The sequence below is a fragment of the Glycine soja genome, chromosome 8 (genome assembly GCF_004193775.1).
Source record: "Glycine soja cultivar W05 chromosome 8, ASM419377v2, whole genome shotgun sequence".
In the NCBI taxonomy this organism is placed as follows: Eukaryota; Viridiplantae; Streptophyta; class Magnoliopsida; order Fabales; family Fabaceae; genus Glycine; species Glycine soja.
In genome coordinates this window covers 3,202,249-3,220,605 of record NC_041009.1, presented here as the reverse complement: position 1 = coordinate 3,220,605, position 18,357 = coordinate 3,202,249, and the positions used below count along the sequence as shown (strand labels likewise).

Genomic DNA, 18,357 nt, shown 5'->3' with positions numbered 1-18,357 from the left:
TACCACTTGCTTCCTCTCGTCTTAACAAAAAAATCTTTTATTTTTAGTTTTAAATATAGCTAAATCTTAATTATATATGTATTAGAAAATGAGGTTTTTTAAAAATATCTTTTATATAATAAAATCATAGATTTTTTTTCCATTGAATAACAATTTAGGAAAAATATTTATTTATTTAATTAGAAATCACACAATTTAATAAATTTTATTATTTTTCTTAATAAATAAGAAATATATTTTTTTTTCTTATAATCGAGAAAAAAAATATAATTATTAGTATGAAAGTTTTCATACACAAATAAATACTTCTTCTATTCTTACTTATTAGACAAAAATTTGAAATGATGTTTATTTTTTATAAGACTTAATCTATATTTCTAATATTAATTATTTTTTACTAGAATTATCCTTAATTAAAAGAAGAGAAAAAATATATTAATAAACAAAATAGAGATAAGTATTAATGACAATATTAATTTTGGAAAAAATTATAAACTTAAAATATTATTATTATTATTAGTTAAATTAATCATTTTATTTAATATTGATGAATTAATTAATTAAGTTTTATAAATAAGATTTTTTTCTTCAGGAAATTACATGTTTATTTTTTATTTAATAGTAATATACATGTTCTAATACTTCTAAAAAAAAGGAATAATTTTATAATAACTACTTTATAATTATTCCTATACGCATACACTGATACTGTGTAGTTTTTTTTTTATTTCCTTTTTCTCTGTATAATAAAGATAAATTAATTCTTTAAAGAAATAAAATAATATTAAGTTGGTATTTTGTTTTTCATCTTAACTCTTCAGTAAAAATAAATAGGAGAATATTTAAAGTTTCTGAAAAATTTGTTTGAGTAACATAATCATTAACTATGAATTGAAGTTTAATGTTTATTTTATTTCTGGGTACATTGCATAATGCACACTAAGAATTTTCATTTCTCTGGCTTTCTTTTCTTTGTTTACCTAATAAATTCCCGAACTGGAAGAAAAGCATGCATTTTCATTTTTCAGCGCCTGAGCACCCGGTTTGCATTTGGCTACAAAAACCATAACTAACAAAACAAACTCCCTCATTCCAGAAATCCAAGTTACAAGTCGAACAAATTCAAATTCAAATTCACCAATCGGAGCCAGATCTCGGAGCACCACCCCTTCTCTCTTGGGTTTCGGAGAGGGGAAAGGGGAAGAAATCAGATATAAAAACTCTTGGATTCGCCATCGCCAGAAGAAATGTCTCGAATCTTCGAGTACTTCGTGGTGTGCGGGATCGGACCCGAGATTCGAACCATGGACGGAAACAAAGGGTACCATGGCACTGGTTGCTTGTACCTTCCTTCTCTTCTCGACCAGTATCCTCCCCCCAATCACACTCTCTACCCTTCTCCGCCGCCTCAGCTTTCCACAGTAAGCAACAAAGATCTCTTCCTTCGCTTTCCAATGTGTTATTATTGTTGCGTTGCTGAATTGATCTGATGCTTGTCCTTGTTGCTTTCAGTGTGTTCTACCCGCCGGCGTTGAATTTTATTCCTCAGGATTTGATTCCAATGATCCTGCCTCGTTTCCGCGGAGCTATCCGATTGTTTTGACCGGTATGCTTGCGTTGCGTACGCCCGTTATTATCTCTTCGGTTGTTGTTTTCATTTTTGTGGAAGTGTATTAGGAAGTTAGACATTGTTTATTGAAGCTTCTTGCAGAGATAATTAGCTAAATTACTCGGTGAAGCATAAATATGTGATTTGAGGTTGCGCATATACTGCGCTGTTCTAATACTCTGGACAGAGATTGATAGGAAGAAGTAGATATAGCAGAAGCCCATGAAGGAAGGCCCAAGAGGATCACTACCAGACCTGCATATCTCAATGATTTTGTGTAGTGTCTCTAGGAAGCACTAGCAGTGGTTATGTTTCAGGATAATGCCAAATTCTATTATAGGTTGTTAGTAGTGTTAGTGGAAAATGGAAGCTGTTGTTAGTGGAGAATCAATTCGGTCAGGAGAAGCTTGTTATCCCTATATAAACATGAGTAAATGAATAAAGCAGAAAAGATGAATTTGAGTAAAGATAATTAGTGTAGTAAGGAGGCTCCCTTGTCCTCGAATTCAAGGAACCTTCCCTCACCTTCTCCCTCTGTTCCTAACAGAGATATTAGTTAAGATGCTCTGTTAATTAGGGAGATGTTACAATGTATGTGTGCAGCAGTAAATGGTGATGTAATGATAGTCTCTTGTTAATGCTGGAAATTTTATGGGAGATGATAGTAGTAAAGTACAGCTAGGGAGAGGGTAAGGAAATTCTCAGTGATAGTCTCTTGGAGCTACTGCTTCTTTGGGATAAAGTGGTCTTCTTATTTCTCTTTTATGTAGAGCCTGATAGTCCATGATCAAGCTGTGGGATGGCAACCACCTCCTGTAGGATGGGTCAAATATAATGTGGATGGGACGGTGAGAAATAGAGGACAAAGTTCAGGGTGTGGTGGGGTGCTCTAAGAGACTCTGCAGTAGGGCTGGAAATGAGCCGAGATTGGTTCAGCTCGACTGGACTCGTTAAGAATTAGCTCAGCTCGAAGTTTGACTTGAGTTCGATATGAACTTGTATTTTCAGCTTGAATTCGACTCGATTCAAGCTCACGAATAGCTTGGTTCAGCTCATCAACTCTACTTGATTTAAAATTATAATTATTTTGCATATCTTTATTTATTTTATGCAGAAATAAAATTAATGTGAAATTAATTAAAAAATATTATTTATATCAATTTAGTCACATCAAATAAATAAATATATGTGTGTTTATAATATATACATATAAAATATTATTCATATTAATTTTATTTCCACACTGAATACTTGTTCCAAATGAAAGCAGCCACCTTATAATGTAGCAATGAACTGGCCTCTAGTTTTGACCTCTTGCTACACACAGCACAAGTATCTTGAAAAAGAGCAATTCTGGGCCTTCAAATCTGCAAAATATTTTAACATTTCACATTTACACTTCACTTTTTCTGTTGTTGCTTTCATCAGCTCAACTTATTTTTCAACATATTTTTTAACTAATAAGTTGATATTTCAATTACTTTGTATATTTTGGTTGCTTGCATCATTTTTACCTCTCTGTATGGGTGTTATTTTCTGATACCATATTAACTTAAAAATTTGATACAGAGGGTGATGGATCAAAAATTTATGTCAGCTGCATTTCTTTCCGGGATCCAGTTTGTGAGGATATTGCAGAGGCCTACCGGATTCAGGCAAATTCATATGCTGACAAATGCATCTGTCTGGTTTCACGCTTGCCAAGTTTCCGCGTACTAAAAAGTGCTCTAGAGGAAATATTTGCTCTGTGTTTTTCCCCAAATGGAAGTAGGTGAGTGTGCCATACATAGTGGCTAAAATTTCAGCTGCTTTCTTAAGGATCAAGTGTTGACATTGTAACTGCCTCTGTATGTTCTATACAGTAGATTATAAAGTATTGTTATTTTCACCTTTCTAAAAAATCAACATCTAACTCAGTTTAATCATTCTCTCCCTTTTAAAAGCAACATGTAACTGTGACTTTTGTTATAGTTTGACTTCATGGATGTGACTAAAAGTTTTTCTTTAGATTAAATGTGAAAATGCATTGCATTGTGTTTCTATTGCTTTTAATGTTCCCAGCTCTACAATAATTTCAGCAAGCCTCTATGGGATGTTATAGCACATATGGTATCTAGTGTGCCTTTGCCAACTCCTGGAAAGGAGCGAGTTCTGTTTGCTATTGAGAGTTGTCTGCTTTCTGTAGAGGCTCCACCTATTGATTGGCTTCCCCATGCTGATGTACAGTCTCCTAGATCTTTTTTCATGGGTTTATTAGATGCTTGCTTCTGCTTCATTATCTGACAACTGTCCTAAATTTTGTGGAACAGATATCATTTCAGCCTCTGGTGCAGTGCTTGGATGTTGACAACTTATTGAGCCTTTTTACAGCAGTGTTGCTTGAGAGAAGAATTTTGCTTCGAGCTAATAAGTATTTTTCTTCTTAAGACTATTGAAGTAATTTCCTGTTACTTTTTTAGTCAACATTGACCTCTCCAGTGGCAATGATCCAGTACCTTGACTTCCATCTACACTGCCATAAATTTCATGTTGATAGCAGTTGATACTGTGAAGCTGATAGCAAATTTTACCATATATTTTTACAAGTTTTTACCTGTGTCTGCCCTATCCTTCATAATGATAATACAGTTTAAGTTTGGAATTCATTTGGACTCCACTGTATATCAATTCTTTGGAACAGTGTCAGAAAGGATATGTTGATCCATTTTGTTGTTTACACCTTGGAGTACTTTATCAATATTCCTAGAATGATTTATTTTAGGGAAAACTAGTATTAAGGACCAATTACCAAAGTGGTTAGTCATGTTGTGTAGTAAATATTACAGGTTGATGTTGATTATAATTCTCCCTCTTTTATCTTACTTGTCTAGTAATTTGTCATTTACTGTATTAACTCAGTTTGTAAAATGATTGTTTAGTGTGTATTTTATTTTGGCAGGTATTCACTTCTAACTCTTGCATCAGAAGCCATTTGTCACTTAATCTACCCATTCCGATGGCAGGTGAGATTTGAAAATCCTTTTTAGACTTGGCATTAGTTTTTTCTACATTTATGTACTCCATTTCTTTTTTACTTAAATATTACCCAGGATAGTGGTGGCTATATTTGGGAATATCATATTTAATAACTTCTCTTGCTGATTTCTAGAATATCAACTCCTTTTGTTGACTCACTTCTAATCCCTTTTTCTGGGTCTTTTCTTTTTGTTTTGCTTTCATCAAGCATGTATACATTCCGTTGCTGTTTTTCAGTGGAGTAGATTATATTGATGCTCCTACACCATATATGATGGGACTCTATTCGGGTGTTGATACTTCTGCTCTGGCAATTGATGGGGTAAGTCATTACTGCTCTTGTTCCTTGTCACCACCACCACCACCTACTTTACAGAAAGTCCAGTTTGTGGCCAAGTTCACCTTGCAGTTTTGAATTTCATTTAGTTTTTGACTACTAGTTAGCGGTAATCTTTTGATTCTTCATTTGATCAAAGGTATACTGCTTTAGCTAATAGGTTGCTAATTCCTGGACCCTGGTCTTTAGTGTTGCTACTTTATGACACTTCATATTTAATGCTCTAGAGTTTAGTTTTGACTTTTTTTTAACTGGATAGAGCAGGGTACAATTTTTTTATTTCCAACAAATTTAAGCCAATAATAGGGTGATAGAAAGAGTATGTTGCTAACTTTTCTCATGAGTCATGATATTATAAGAAATTATCATTGTTTAATATCGATACCCTTTCCTAAACCTCATTTTACCCATGCAATCCTATGTCCTTTGGAGACCAAGGAGTAACAGATTAAAAAAAGACACTGCATCCAATCCACGCTACTTTAAAACTAGTATTGAAGAAAATCTCTTGTTGGATACATTGTCATTGTCAGCCCTTTATAATATTAATATATCTAATGGTGAGTAACTGTGTATCATTGATGTTCCATTTATCTTAGATTTCACTCTTATATACATCCTTAAAGACTGTACAATATAATTACAATTATGGATACCCTTTGCCCCTTCTTTCAAGCTGCCATAGTCCACCCAAAGTCCCCTACCACAGTTGCATCTAATTGCAAGTGATGCACCACAGCAGGTCGAGACACAGGCATGAATAACAGTTAGCTTAGAGATAGTTCATGGTGGAGGTTTTGTTCATTTTTTTTTTAAGCTAGAGTGAATCGGTTTCCAAGACACTAACACTGTAAAAGTATCGTCTTGATCTTTCTTGTAATCTTTTCTCTTGCTTCTTCATAAAATTGGTGAACTATGTTTTATGTCTCTAATTGGCTATCAAAGTAAGGTGTTTACTTGGCAGGGCAACTTTTTATTAAATTTTATTTTCATAACAGTGTTTTGTTTTGTTACTTTAGAGTTTGGCATGTCTTAGAATGTGGTTTGGGCCTAACTCAACGAGGGTTGTCCACCACTTATATATTCTATCTTGGCATTATCTTTAGCCGATGTGGAACTTGGGTTTTTCCCAATACACCTCACGCTCAACACTTTTGGGCTTGGTGCGAGGATAATATGTTGAGTGACCCTTTTGATGTATCTAGGATAGGCTTTGATACCATCTTAGAATGTGAGTTTGACCTTAACTCAACCCAAAAACTAGGTCTTTGTTAACTCGTTGGCAAGTGTACCAAATTTATCACAAGTAGTAAAGTACTCGGAAGTCCGAGTGTCGAATCCACATGGACTTTGTTTGTACTTAGATTAATGCAAACCCAATCTAAAGCAATAGATAAAGAATTTAAAATAAAGATAAGAAAATATAGTAGATAAGATAAAGATTTAAAAGAAAGGATAAAAGATTTAAAAATAAATATAGAAGATAAAATATTTAAATTAAGATATGATAAAGATAAGAGAAAATAAAAGATAAAAAAAATAAGATAAGAAAAGTAAAAGATAAAAATAGAAGATAAAATCAGAATATGATAAGGTTGAGACCTGGCCTGCCTTGTTTGCCTTGCCTTGTTTGCCTAGGATGTATGAATTTATGATTTTTCTTTATCAATTTAGGTGACTCTGTTCTACCCACATCTGTTCAATTACTTGTCCCTGATTCCTCAGGATGACAAACTTATTTTATTTATCTATCTTCCAAATTCCTTTGCAAAGACTCAACAAATAAAATGCATGAAGTATGAATTCGAGATGTTTGCAAGAATGCATGGGCATAAAATAATCATTCTATTCCTAGCAATACTTTCTTATGAAATCCTTTCTTTTTGTTCTATTAGAAGTTACCCTCTTCCGAGTGTCTAACCCCTACAACCAATGCATGTATACCTTATTTAAATCTTATCTAGAAGTTATCCTCTCCCGAGCGTCTAACCCCTAACAGAATATAAAGATGAATAATGCAAGATAAAAACAGAAAAGATAATAGAATAGAAAACACCTTTGCATTAATAAATAGTGAGTACATCATACATCGCTTGGCTTTTAGGCCTGCCAGACCCTAACAACAGGCTTAGCCACTCATGGCCATTGAAGGCTTTACAATGAGAAGGGGGTGAAAGAAAGAGAGGGAGTAAATGAAACCCCTAGGAGAGGGGGTTATTGTGTGTTCTTTTCTGCTTGGCTTGATTCCCTTTTTATAGTTGTTGTAGTGGACTTGGGCTTGATGCTAAAAATCTTCTTTTTTTGATATTTTTGATATCTTTTGGATTTGTTTTGCATGTAATCATATCTTCTTGAGATTTCTTGATATTTTGGATATTTTCTAGATCTTTTTCTCCTTTAATCTCTCCTTTTCATATCTGCAAGACATAAATAAGAAAAATATCAAATCTTAATATTTAAGCCAAAGATAACTGCTAAATAAATATTTTTAAAGATATTTTCAATATATTTTTACTATCAAAATAACTCATATTTAGCAGTTATTAGTCTTAGGGTGAGGGTTACCCATCCCTCACCACTTGTATACTCTATCTTGGTACTATCTCTAGTCGATGTGGGACTTGGATTTTTCCCAATAGCATGCATGTGAAAGATTCTATTTGTTCAAATGAATGTTTAGTTTTGATAAAAAAAAATGTTGTCTTTGAACCTCTTGTAGGTTGTTGTTGTGGACCTTGAGTATAATCGTATCACTACCTCAGAGGAAATTCCTCCTATTCCTGAGCCAGAATTCAGCCTTTTGCGTGGTGAGATAATGAAGCTATTATATCCCAATGTAATTGGAATTGATGAGATGAACACTGGAATATACAGTGTGTCTGAGCATTATCCTAAACTTAGGGCTAAGCAATGGGGAGAGGAACACGACCTTCAGCTAAGGTGATGCTTGGATGCTAGATTATTCACTGCTTTCCATGAGTTGCATATTGAAGAACCTTACTTTCTATTTGGATTTAGGCTTAATTTCACTTTTGGTTCCTCTACTTTCATTGAAATTTGAATTTGGACCCTATTTTTTTTTTGACAAATTTGCTCCCCTACTATCTGAGTTGTGCAATTTTGATCCATCCATAACTTGACATTCAACATTTAAAAGAAATGCTGATGTGGCACTCTACTGCACTGCCACATCAATATTTTCTGTTAAATATCTGAATGTCATGTTAACGGATGGATCAAAATTTAACAATTAAAATAGTGGGGTATCAAATTCCAAAAAAACAAATGGGGGGACCGGATTTGAATTTTGATGATAGTAGGGGCAAAAAATGCTATTAAGTTTTGGATTTATGATATTTAACTCAGCAGAAGATGCAACTGGACCAATAAATTGATGATTGATTTGTACTTTCTATTGAATTCTATGTGGCTAATCCTCTAATTGAAATCCATCCTAAAAATAGCCTTCAACAATTATGAGGTGGACCAATAATTTTTTTATTTGCATGATATTCTTTTGTAGAAAACCAGACATGTTGGTTGCACATAATAGGTGTCTAGTCTGATGTGTCGTATTGTCATTGTGTCTTGTGCAGGATGATATTCCTAAAGTTCTTTGCAACAGTTTTAAGTGGCTATCGCAATTTCCTAGTATGAATTTTCATTTCATGTTTTTAGAGATTTGGTTTTCAATCTTTCATAGCACAAATTTGTTATGAGTTTTGAATTTTTCTTTCTTTGACATCAGGAAAATAGTGCTACTCAGGTCTTCAACTCTCAAGCTTTTTTGAAGAAGCGGTCTCGATCTACTAACCAACCACCAGAGCCCATGGTAAATTTTAGGTCATGTCATGGATTATGTTCTCCGATTAGCAGTGATGGAAAATAGCAATAGCTCTAATCATGATTAATTTTCTTTACTGATTATGATAGTTAGATTCAGTCTCATAGCGTATTGGGGTTAGCACTTGCAAACTTGAGCTTGGATGATCTTGATTTTCATTTTCTAAACCCAGTGCAAAGGCTACTTTTTTTTTCACTTTTAGGTAAACATGCTTTTAGGAGTAAAAGCAATTATGGTTTGAAAATATCCAATCATGGTTTTCCCATAATCATGTTACAAGCATCAAACCAATGTTTTGTAAGCATTCAACCCTTATCCAAACATTCTAATAGATGTAATAATGAAGATTCCACCATGTAGCAATCAAATTCTCTTGATTTATGACGGGAATGATAATTTTATTCTCCATATCAGTGTAGAATTTTTCTTCCTTTATACCAATTCCAAATTTGATTTTTACAGATAGCTCAGTTCCTAGACTCTCATGGTTTCTTGGATTATTTGGAAAGAGGAGTAGGTTCTGATGAAAACAACAATAATCTGCTTGATAAGCTACAAGATGCAATTGGAAGGGGTCAAAACCCTATGTCAATTCTTCCTTCATCCTCAGTAGAACCTGAGATTTTAACAGTATCAGATTCTGATATTGGAATATCAGGTAAAATGAATGACTTGTAAACAAAATTTCTAGCTAAAAGAATTTGTTGTGAATATAAGCTAAACTGGATATGGTTATTACTTCTCATTTCTTCAGGATCTGGTGCCAAGTACACTTATGATAGATTTCCTGCAAATATCAGAACAGAAGAACAAGAAGAAAAGAGGAAACAGATTCTTGCAGCAGTTAGTAATGCTTTTGAGTACTCAGGAAGGCATACTCCTAGGTAATGCAAGCAATTGTGGAAGGGTAAAAATGTTTTAAGTTTATCAATATTGCCATATTGGTGCCAGGAAAATTGTCCTGCACATCCTTTTCAGTTATTTCAAAAGGTCTTTTTTTAAAGGAAATCTCTCACAATATGCCAAATATTTGCATGTACATAAGGATTCATATGAAAAAATTCCATAAGTTGTAAAAGCTTTTTAATCAAGTTTATTCTATCAAGCTTTGGTATCTATTACCTAATGTTTCATAAAGGTAAGTAAGCCTGGGATTTATTTGTATGACTTGCATCAAGTTTTATGGGTGTCAGCCAAAACAATTTTGACTTTAGGTAAATAGTACCAGTTTGTTGTGCTAAATTTTTTTGGCTCTTTTTTATCATTATTGTTTGATAAAAGAACAGCAGAAATTAAAAAAGCTTATATCCTAGAAAAATTCATAAACATATTAGAAATTTGATAAAGCTCTCAATTCGGTCCTCCAAAGTCATAGCCACCCCATTAGTCCTTAAAAAATTTGGGCCACCAATTTTTTTTGTTGTTTTCTCACCACTTTAGTCCTTGATAAGAACCAGTATAATGACCTTTTTTGAGGGACTAATATGGCGACAGAATAAATTTGAAGGTAACTAAATTTTTGAAAGGCTATTTTGGTGCCCAGATTTTTTGAAGGACTAATGTGGTGAGTGGTGCATAACTTTGGAGGACCAAATTGAAGGTTTTCTCCATAAATTTTATGCACTGCTTTGCTATTTGGGACAGGATTTGTTTTTACACATGAGCAATACATTTTACTTTATTCTATCTATTGGATAAACTAATTGTCATGCTTGCTTGTACGGTTTGACTTTCTCTGCTTTTTTCTAACTATTCCTTTCTGTGTTGAGCAGTAAGGATCCTTTAGCAGATAGTCTTAGTCCAGACGAGAGAGCTGTAAGTTAAAACCACCAGGACATTCCTGCTTCTTGTGTGTCAATGAAGTATAGCTTTAAATTGTTCCTAAAATTATGGTTTTTGTGGTTTCAGGCTGAAAGGGATCGCATGGTGCTAGATATTCAGGTTAAGCTGCAGGTAGCTTCTTTGATCCTTTATATACATACCTTTATCTGTTGTGTATGTGTTCTGATAATGGAACTAAAATAAACGGGCCTGCATGAGTGGAGTAGATGGGGTAGCAGGGGATAACAACCCAACCTGACTGACAACTGATAGTCACCTAATTGATTCTGACATTAGTTAGAAGATAGGAAAAGGTTTTTAATTATATTGGAAGGGGGCCAGGATCTCTCAAATACCCTGAGGGACTGTGAATTGTACCCCATCTGCTATCTCTCGACTCTTGCTCACAATGATCAATGGGTGCTTGTTGAGTAATGCTCCTTATATTGTGTTTCTGTTCTATCCGAACTGTATTTTGGTTTGGTTTTATTCCGTTTTCTTGCAGAAAAGACAACCTTGTATCTTCTTTTAATTCCATCTGCTTTTCTCTTTATACATTGTCTATCTCATCACCAGGGTTTATGGCTGCGGCTTCTTAAACTGGGAGCAACAGATGATCCTCTCTCATCCTTTGAATATGGAACGATACTCGGTATTATGTTATGTCACATCTCAATTCTTGCTAATACTTGTGTGGAGAAAACATTTTGTTTGTTGCCAGAAATTATTCTGTATTGCAAGTCTGGAGAGCTTGTCAAAAAGTGATTGAGGTTGGTTTTGCAGCTTTGATTGAATCTGATGCAGAGGGGATTGGCGGTAGTGGATTTGTTGAATGTATAAGAGAGCATATACATTCGGTTTGTAGCTCTATTTAGCTCCAACTGATAATTATTTATTTCTTTATTTATAATTTCTTGTTCTGGAATCTGGTACAATGAATCTTATGCTAGATTGTTTTACCAGGGTTGGGACTGTCATCTCACTGAAGAACAGTTTATTGCAGTGAAAGAATTGGTAAAAAAATGCTATGCCTTTTTGTATTTATCTTTTTAATCCTTCACGTGTGTTACTGAGAGGATATAATTTGAAATTATTAAATCTGTGAATGGCATTATTGGCATGGCAATCTTGATATGTTGCCAAGCAAACCCGAGGTGAACTTACCAACTTGGGTGGCATGTCTACCTTGATTAGCATAAGTGACCTGTTGCATCACTTCCCCTTCCTTGTAGAAAAATTCCCCAACAAACTGTTGTTGTGCCTCCATAATTCAAGGGATTGTAGTTTTATGTTTGGCCTTTGAAAACTGGTATTCCAACAGTATCTCAGTTGTCTCACTGTAATACATAATTGAAATCTATACTCTTTTTTCTGTTACAAATAGGTCCAGCTTTCGAAGTATAAAATATTGGCTTAAATACACATTTTATCACCCCATTTTAATAGAAAATTCAATATAACTCCTTTGGTTTCAGTTACAGCAATGTTGCCTTTCAAGTTTTCAAACCAATGTAATTAAGTCCAATTATTAATATGCCTATACTTAAGGAAATGATGAGCTAGAATCCTTTCACTTATTTGGTGCCAAAATGAGGTGATACTTGGAAAAGAGTGACTCCTCTTATGTCATGAGTTGCCATTCACCCGAGACAATGAATAATTGTGTATATATATTTGTTATGATAACTTATTCCCTTAATTTCTAATTGAGTAAATTCTTTTTTTTAGAAAAATATTTCTTAATTTTCTTCTTGTCTCTTTTTGAATTTGTTTATTTTCAGCTTAAAACAGCTATTAATCGCGCAACATCACGTAATGACTTGTTGACCATTAGAGATGCTCTTGAAGTTTCTTCTGATATGTATAAGAAAGATAATAATAATGTGCTGGACTACGTCCAACGTCATCTTATCTCTTTATCTATTTGGGAGGAATTACGGTATGCATTACATGTATTATTTCTTCATGATTTTAGTATCTGGAATTTGTAGAGTTCAACTTAGTTCATGCACTTCCCTTGCAGATTTTGGGAAGGATATTTTGACTATTTAATGGAGCAATCTTCAAACAAGTAAGGATTTTTTTTTTTCCATTTAATTTTCCTTTGATTTTCTTGCTTCTTTTTATAAGCAGACTCCTCATTCTCTACCTTGTGGCATCTTTTCTGTCCTCATAAATGTTATCTTCTTTTATCCTCATAAATATCTTTTCTGATGGGTTAACTATTAGTATGAGAACTCTTAGAGAGACAAGACTAAGGACTTCCTATAAGGATAGGATTACACCAAGGCTCAGCCTTGAGTCGTTACTTGTTTAATTTAGTCGTGGATGTGCTTCCCTGGGACATACAACAAACCTGTTTAAATTACATGCAGGTGCCCATTTAGATATTCGTGGCAGATTTTACCCACGGATACAGATTTTTTTGCCATCCCTAGGTGTCACAAATATAAGAACAATTACAGGAATATACAGTTACTTAATTATGAGAATGTTATCTGACAGACTTGCAATATTACACTATAATAATAATTACATATTTCCAACTTGTTTATGGATTTGCATTTTATTACCAGGTCTGCCAACTATGCATCTTTGGTGACAGCTCAGCTTGTTGTGTTGGCATCACACATGGTATTGTTTGGTCTACTCATGTGCTTGAATTTCATTGAAGTCAAGTTGTATCTTTTTGTGCTTTTAATACTTTGCCTGCATGAAGGCTGGGCTGGGACTTCCTGATAATGATGCTTGGTACATGATCGAAACAATTGCAGAGAGGAACAGCATCGGATCCAATCAATTTGTAAGTTAATGCTATTTTGGTCTCTGGAAAAATCCTAGTCATGAAAATTACGGAAAACTATAATTTTGGTCTCTGCAATAAATCATCCAGAGTGCTACATTTTTTATTGTACAGTCAGTGTTAATGGTCAGTGGTTACTATATAACTATCATATGAGTTCTCTCTCTTGTGAATGTTCCTTTGTTTATGTAATATGTAGTTATGTATTAGTTTATATATTTGTCTTAATTCTATGCGATTGAAAATTTGGGCTCATAATGAATTATTGCTGAATCATTCCTCATGTGATTGATTCAGATAAAGATCAGAGGGTTCTTGTCTCATATCCAGCAATTACGTAATGGATACTGGGGAATCACCTCAATGAAAGCACAGTCTGTGTTATTACTTGCATTGCCATCCCCGCATTCTAAAGATGCCAAAGATGAGAACCAGCAACCCACTGAGGCAACTGGTGTTGGTAGAAACTGGGTGCAGAGTATGTTCAGCCGAAATACAACAACTAGATCCAGCTCATTTAGTCGTGTTCGTAGATGGACGTCTGATGGAGGAAACTCAGGTACTTGGTTCTTGAATGAACTGCCAGTATCATTAAGTTTTGATTCTTCAATATACTGTCAAAATCACTTTGTTCTACTGCTTTATAATTCTAGCTACAAATGAGAATGGGACTCCTCGCAAACAAGATCTGTCAAGTGGTGGCCAGAAAAAGCTTCAAACCAATGTTCGCATACTTAGGGGTCATAATGGTGCCATTACTGCTCTCCATTGTGTTACAAAAAGAGAAGTGTGGGATTTGGTTGGTGACCGTGAAGATGCTGGTTTTTTTATTAGTGGAAGCACCGACTGCTCAGTAAGTTTCAATATCTATCACATGGAATAACCTGGTACTGAGTTGTTTCATTGCCTTCTGGTACCCAGAATGAGGTGATATGCTGTTCATGTGCAAATATGCAGGTTAAGATCTGGGATCCTAGTCTTCGTGGTTCTGAACTCAGGGCAACTTTAAAAGGCCATACTAGGTTCTTTCTCTCACTCATTAAATTTCCTGTATGGTTGTCAACATCTTTGAATAAGTAAAATAATGTGAATCCTTTCTTCTGTCTTTAAATGTAGAACTATCCGCGCCATAAGTTCAGATAGGGGGAAGGTGGTGTCAGGATCTGATGATCAGTCTGTTTTGGTGTGGGATAAGCAAACAACTCAACTTCTAGAAGAGCTTAAAGGCCATGATGGACCGGTATTTCTTACTTTAAAAATATTTGGTTTGTTCTAATATAAACAGTATAGGTGTTGTAAATTCATTACAAATATACAGAATGGATAATTGAAACTTAATTCAGATAGCCAACCAACCATGTAGGTCAGCTGTGTGCGCACGCTCTCCGGGGAACGTGTGTTAACTGCATCCCATGATGGCACCGTGAAGATGTGGGATGTAAGAACAGATAGATGTGTTGCAACTGTTGGCCGTTGCTCTAGTGCTGTTCTATGCATGGAATATGATGACAATGTGGGAGTCTTGGCTGCGGCTGGAAGAGACGTGTATGTAAAATAAAAAAACAATTTTTGAGACTGAGTTTTCCTTGTGTGATTTAGATGTTTGTCATACATTATTTATCTAATGTCTAACTTGCTGCTTGCACCACAGGGTTGCTAACATATGGGATATCCGTGCTAGTAGGCAGATGCATAAACTTTCAGGACATACACAATGGATACGGTAAACAAGGAAAAACATGCATTCCTACTCATTTACAAATGTAAACAAATAATGCATGATCCTATACAAAAACAAAATGCAGGTCCATAAGAATGGTTGGTGACACTGTGATTACTGGTAGTGATGATTGGACGGCAAGAATATGGTCTGTTTCCCGAGGAACAATGGATGCTGTCTTAGCTTGCCATGCTGGGCCAATATTATGTGTTGAGTATTCTTCTTTAGACAGAGGAATAATTACAGGTGCGTCATCTCCAATTTTTTGCTATGCTGCCATTTGGTATCTTTTATTTTGTTGGTTCTTGGGCTTGCTTGAAGAGAAATTTCCACTGTGCTTTTATATCCAGTGCTTACTAAAATGTTAAATTTCCATTCCAGGGTCCACTGATGGCCTGCTACGTTTTTGGGAAAATGATGATGGTATGGCAGTCTCTTTATTGTTGCTTATATTTTCATTCTTGACATTTTGCTTCTGGTCGATTAGGGTAAAATGCAAACTATAAGGTTGCAATTGGCCATGCAGGCAAGCACCAATATGTTAAAGAGTTTTCCCTAGTGTAGCTTACCCTGCTGTTATTCATTAAACTAAATGTCTCGTTCTATAATACTATCCGTTTTATTTCAACTCCACCTATACAGTGTCTTAGCACAAATTAAAGCAAATCAATTTTATAAGAAATGCATAAGAAGTCTATATATCATAAGCTAGAATGTTTTAGAGTTGGTGTTATGCCCATGCAATTCTTCTCTGCAAAGTCACAAGGCATTTGAGATCACCTGGTAACATACTCATTGGCTGTGCAGGAGGTATACGCTGTGCAAAAAATGTAACAATTCACAATGCTGCCATATTATCTATCAATGCTGGGGAGCACTGGTTAGGCATTGGAGCAGCTGATAATTCTTTGTCGCTCTTTCACCGGCCCCAAGAAAGACTTGGTGGTTTTTCTGGCACTGGGTCCAAGATGGCTGGTTGGCAGCTTTACAGAACACCACAGAAAACAGTTGCTATGGTATGTAGTTTATTGCCTCTTTTGTTCATATAATTCCAAGTACTATATATGTATATATTGCTGCTTCATGCCCCCAAAATAGTTATTGTTCAAGATTAGGTTAGGTTTTTTTCTGGTGAATTTTCGAGATAATTGTCTGATATTCTTTGCCTCCCAGATAAACTTTATTGCCTGGCTCATACACAAATTTCCTTCATGTAACTACTAACTACTATCACAGTATCTTTACTACCATTCCTGTTATTTTTCGGGGTGTTATTAATCTTTGATACAAATAATTAGTTTTGGAGAACTTGCCTAAGGAAGCTCATTTTTTTCTTTCTTTAATATAATAACTATACAGCAGTGAAATTAAATACTTAAAATATCTTTCAATTTCTTCTGGCTTAAATTTTTTTTTGTTCTTTTCTTTATGAAATTATGACTTGTAGTGACAATTCTTTTACTCTTAAATTATGGCTTACTGAAAATTATTACTGATTATTTTATAGGCATCAGTTACTTGATAACACTTTTTTGCCAGCTAACGGTGTGGAGAATTATCATATGCCTGTTGTTATGTTCATTTGTTATTGGTTGTTTTCCTGGGTTGATTTTGGCTGTATTATGTATGACATCCAGGTAAGGTGTGTTGCTTCAGACTTGGAAAGGAAAAGGATATGCAGCGGTGGTCGCAACGGGCTTATAAGGCTGTGGGATGCAACTATTAATATTTGAGTTCAATCGTTAAATGCATTTTCACGTTTGTAAATTGTAACAATTTTAAAGGTGAAAGACAAGGTACTTAATGAAGAGGAGGGGTTATCTCCATTATTTTTTGTTTATTTTCCTTATAGTATATAAAAATGTGCAAAGATATGTCTGATGAGTCCAACTTGCGAACACTTGTAATTTTGTGGTTAGAGGTTTCTGTATTCTGAATGTACATACTGCTACGAAGAACAAATTTTATTAGTGTGGATAGATTAGTTATAATGTCTACCATTGAAGTCTCAATTGATTGTGCAATGAACGTTATGTTTACTTCCTCATATCAAGATTCTCGGTATGCTTGATAAATTGGAATAACGATAAAACAAATTTCCTGAACTTTTTATGATCCTTTTCCCGAAATTCTTCCTCGCTACTTCAAAGCATAGAAGCGCTACAAGGTACCACTTTGATGTATCTAGTAAGAGGTGTAAGTGTGTAACTTAAAGTGCTAATTCTTTAATTTAAACCATTTATCAAAACAATTATAAAAGGATTTGGGTAAACGTTGTTCCGACATTTTAAATTTTGATGCGGAGGCCACGTTTTTGGGAATGAAACTCGCAAAAACCCTAAAATGAAGTGTCAAGAAATAGATTATAGGTCTAAATTGAATTAAAAAATAAATTAGAAAATAAAAAAATTAATTTAATCTAGATTATATGCAACAAAAAGAAATCAAAACAAACGCCATTGTTGAAGATCAAACCCGAGTCATTACTCGCGTGACAAACAAAAGTATTTATCATTATACTACAATGACTTGTTGCCTGAAATTCAACAAATAATGGTACATAATAAATATTTTGCATTACTATTATCCTAAAATGAAGTATCAGAAAATAGATAGTATGTAACAAAAAAAGTCAAAACATACGTCATTATCGGGGATCAAACCCAAGCCACCCATGTGACAAACAGAAATATTTATCACTATACTACAACTTGTTGTTTGAGATTCAACATATAATTTTAAATAATAAATCTTTTGCATTACCATTACCCTAAAATTCTAAAATGAAGTATCAAGACATAGATAATATACAACAAAAAAATTCAAAACAAACATCATTGCTGGAAATCAGACTCGGGTCACCCACGTGAGAGGTAAAAATACTTACCACTATATTACAACAACTTGTTTGTGAAATTCAATGGTAATTTTAAATAATAAATGTTTTAATATTACCGATAGCATTTGATTATATATTTTTTTTAAAGTTACATTTGATTATATCGCTATCGGCTATAATGTAAGTCATATTCATCCAATATCATGCAACTTTTTTGTATAGATATATTAATATTACTCGATAATCATCAAGTCGTTGTAGTATAGTGGTAAGTATTCCCGCCTGTCACGCGGGTGACCCGGGTTCGATCCCCGGCAACGGCGCTTTTTTCATTTTCTGTGTTTTTGAATATTAATTAATCTCTTGACT

The 18,357-nt window shown here is 34.3% G+C and overlaps 1 protein-coding gene and 1 non-coding gene across 2 annotated transcripts; both read left to right on the top strand.

The window, feature by feature from the left end:
• The first annotated feature begins 944 nt into the window (after positions 1 to 944).
• Positions 945 to 17,161, top strand: LOC114421183 (DENN domain and WD repeat-containing protein SCD1). The gene is made up of 31 exons (XM_028387013.1): positions 945 to 1,421; positions 1,513 to 1,606; positions 3,179 to 3,380; positions 3,688 to 3,829; positions 3,919 to 4,019; positions 4,548 to 4,611; positions 4,833 to 4,946; positions 7,681 to 7,901; positions 8,558 to 8,612; positions 8,710 to 8,793; positions 9,268 to 9,463; positions 9,560 to 9,689; positions 10,578 to 10,620; positions 10,714 to 10,758; positions 11,203 to 11,278; positions 11,410 to 11,483; positions 11,590 to 11,640; positions 12,408 to 12,565; positions 12,650 to 12,697; positions 13,203 to 13,260; positions 13,346 to 13,429; positions 13,727 to 13,988; positions 14,083 to 14,282; positions 14,387 to 14,451; positions 14,546 to 14,669; positions 14,793 to 14,974; positions 15,081 to 15,152; positions 15,235 to 15,395; positions 15,531 to 15,572; positions 15,957 to 16,165; positions 16,787 to 17,161. Exons 1-31 carry the CDS (start codon positions 1,248 to 1,250, stop codon positions 16,880 to 16,882), a joined length of 3,627 nt encoding a protein of 1,208 aa, XP_028242814.1. The 5' UTR covers positions 945 to 1,247; the 3' UTR covers positions 16,883 to 17,161.
• Positions 17,162 to 18,239: 1,078 nt separating this feature from the next.
• TRNAD-GUC lies at positions 18,240 to 18,311 on the top strand. The gene has a single exon. It is a non-coding gene; the product is annotated as a tRNA-Asp (tRNA).
• Positions 18,312 to 18,357: the final 46 nt, after the last annotated feature.

What these genes read in the sequence shown, in the direction of transcription:
- LOC114421183 (XM_028387013.1), top strand. Translation starts at nt 1,248, where the DNA reads ATGTCTCGAATCTTCGAGTACTTCGTGGTGTGCGGGATCGGACCCGAG. An exon ending in GAACACGACCTTCAGCTAAG is followed by an intron (nt 7,902 to 8,557) that starts GTGATGCTTGGA and finishes TGTCTTGTGCAG; the next exon opens with GATGATATTCCTAAAGTTCT. An exon ending in ACTTTAAAAGGCCATACTAG is followed by an intron (nt 14,452 to 14,545) that starts GTTCTTTCTCTC and finishes CTTTAAATGTAG; the next exon opens with AACTATCCGCGCCATAAGTT.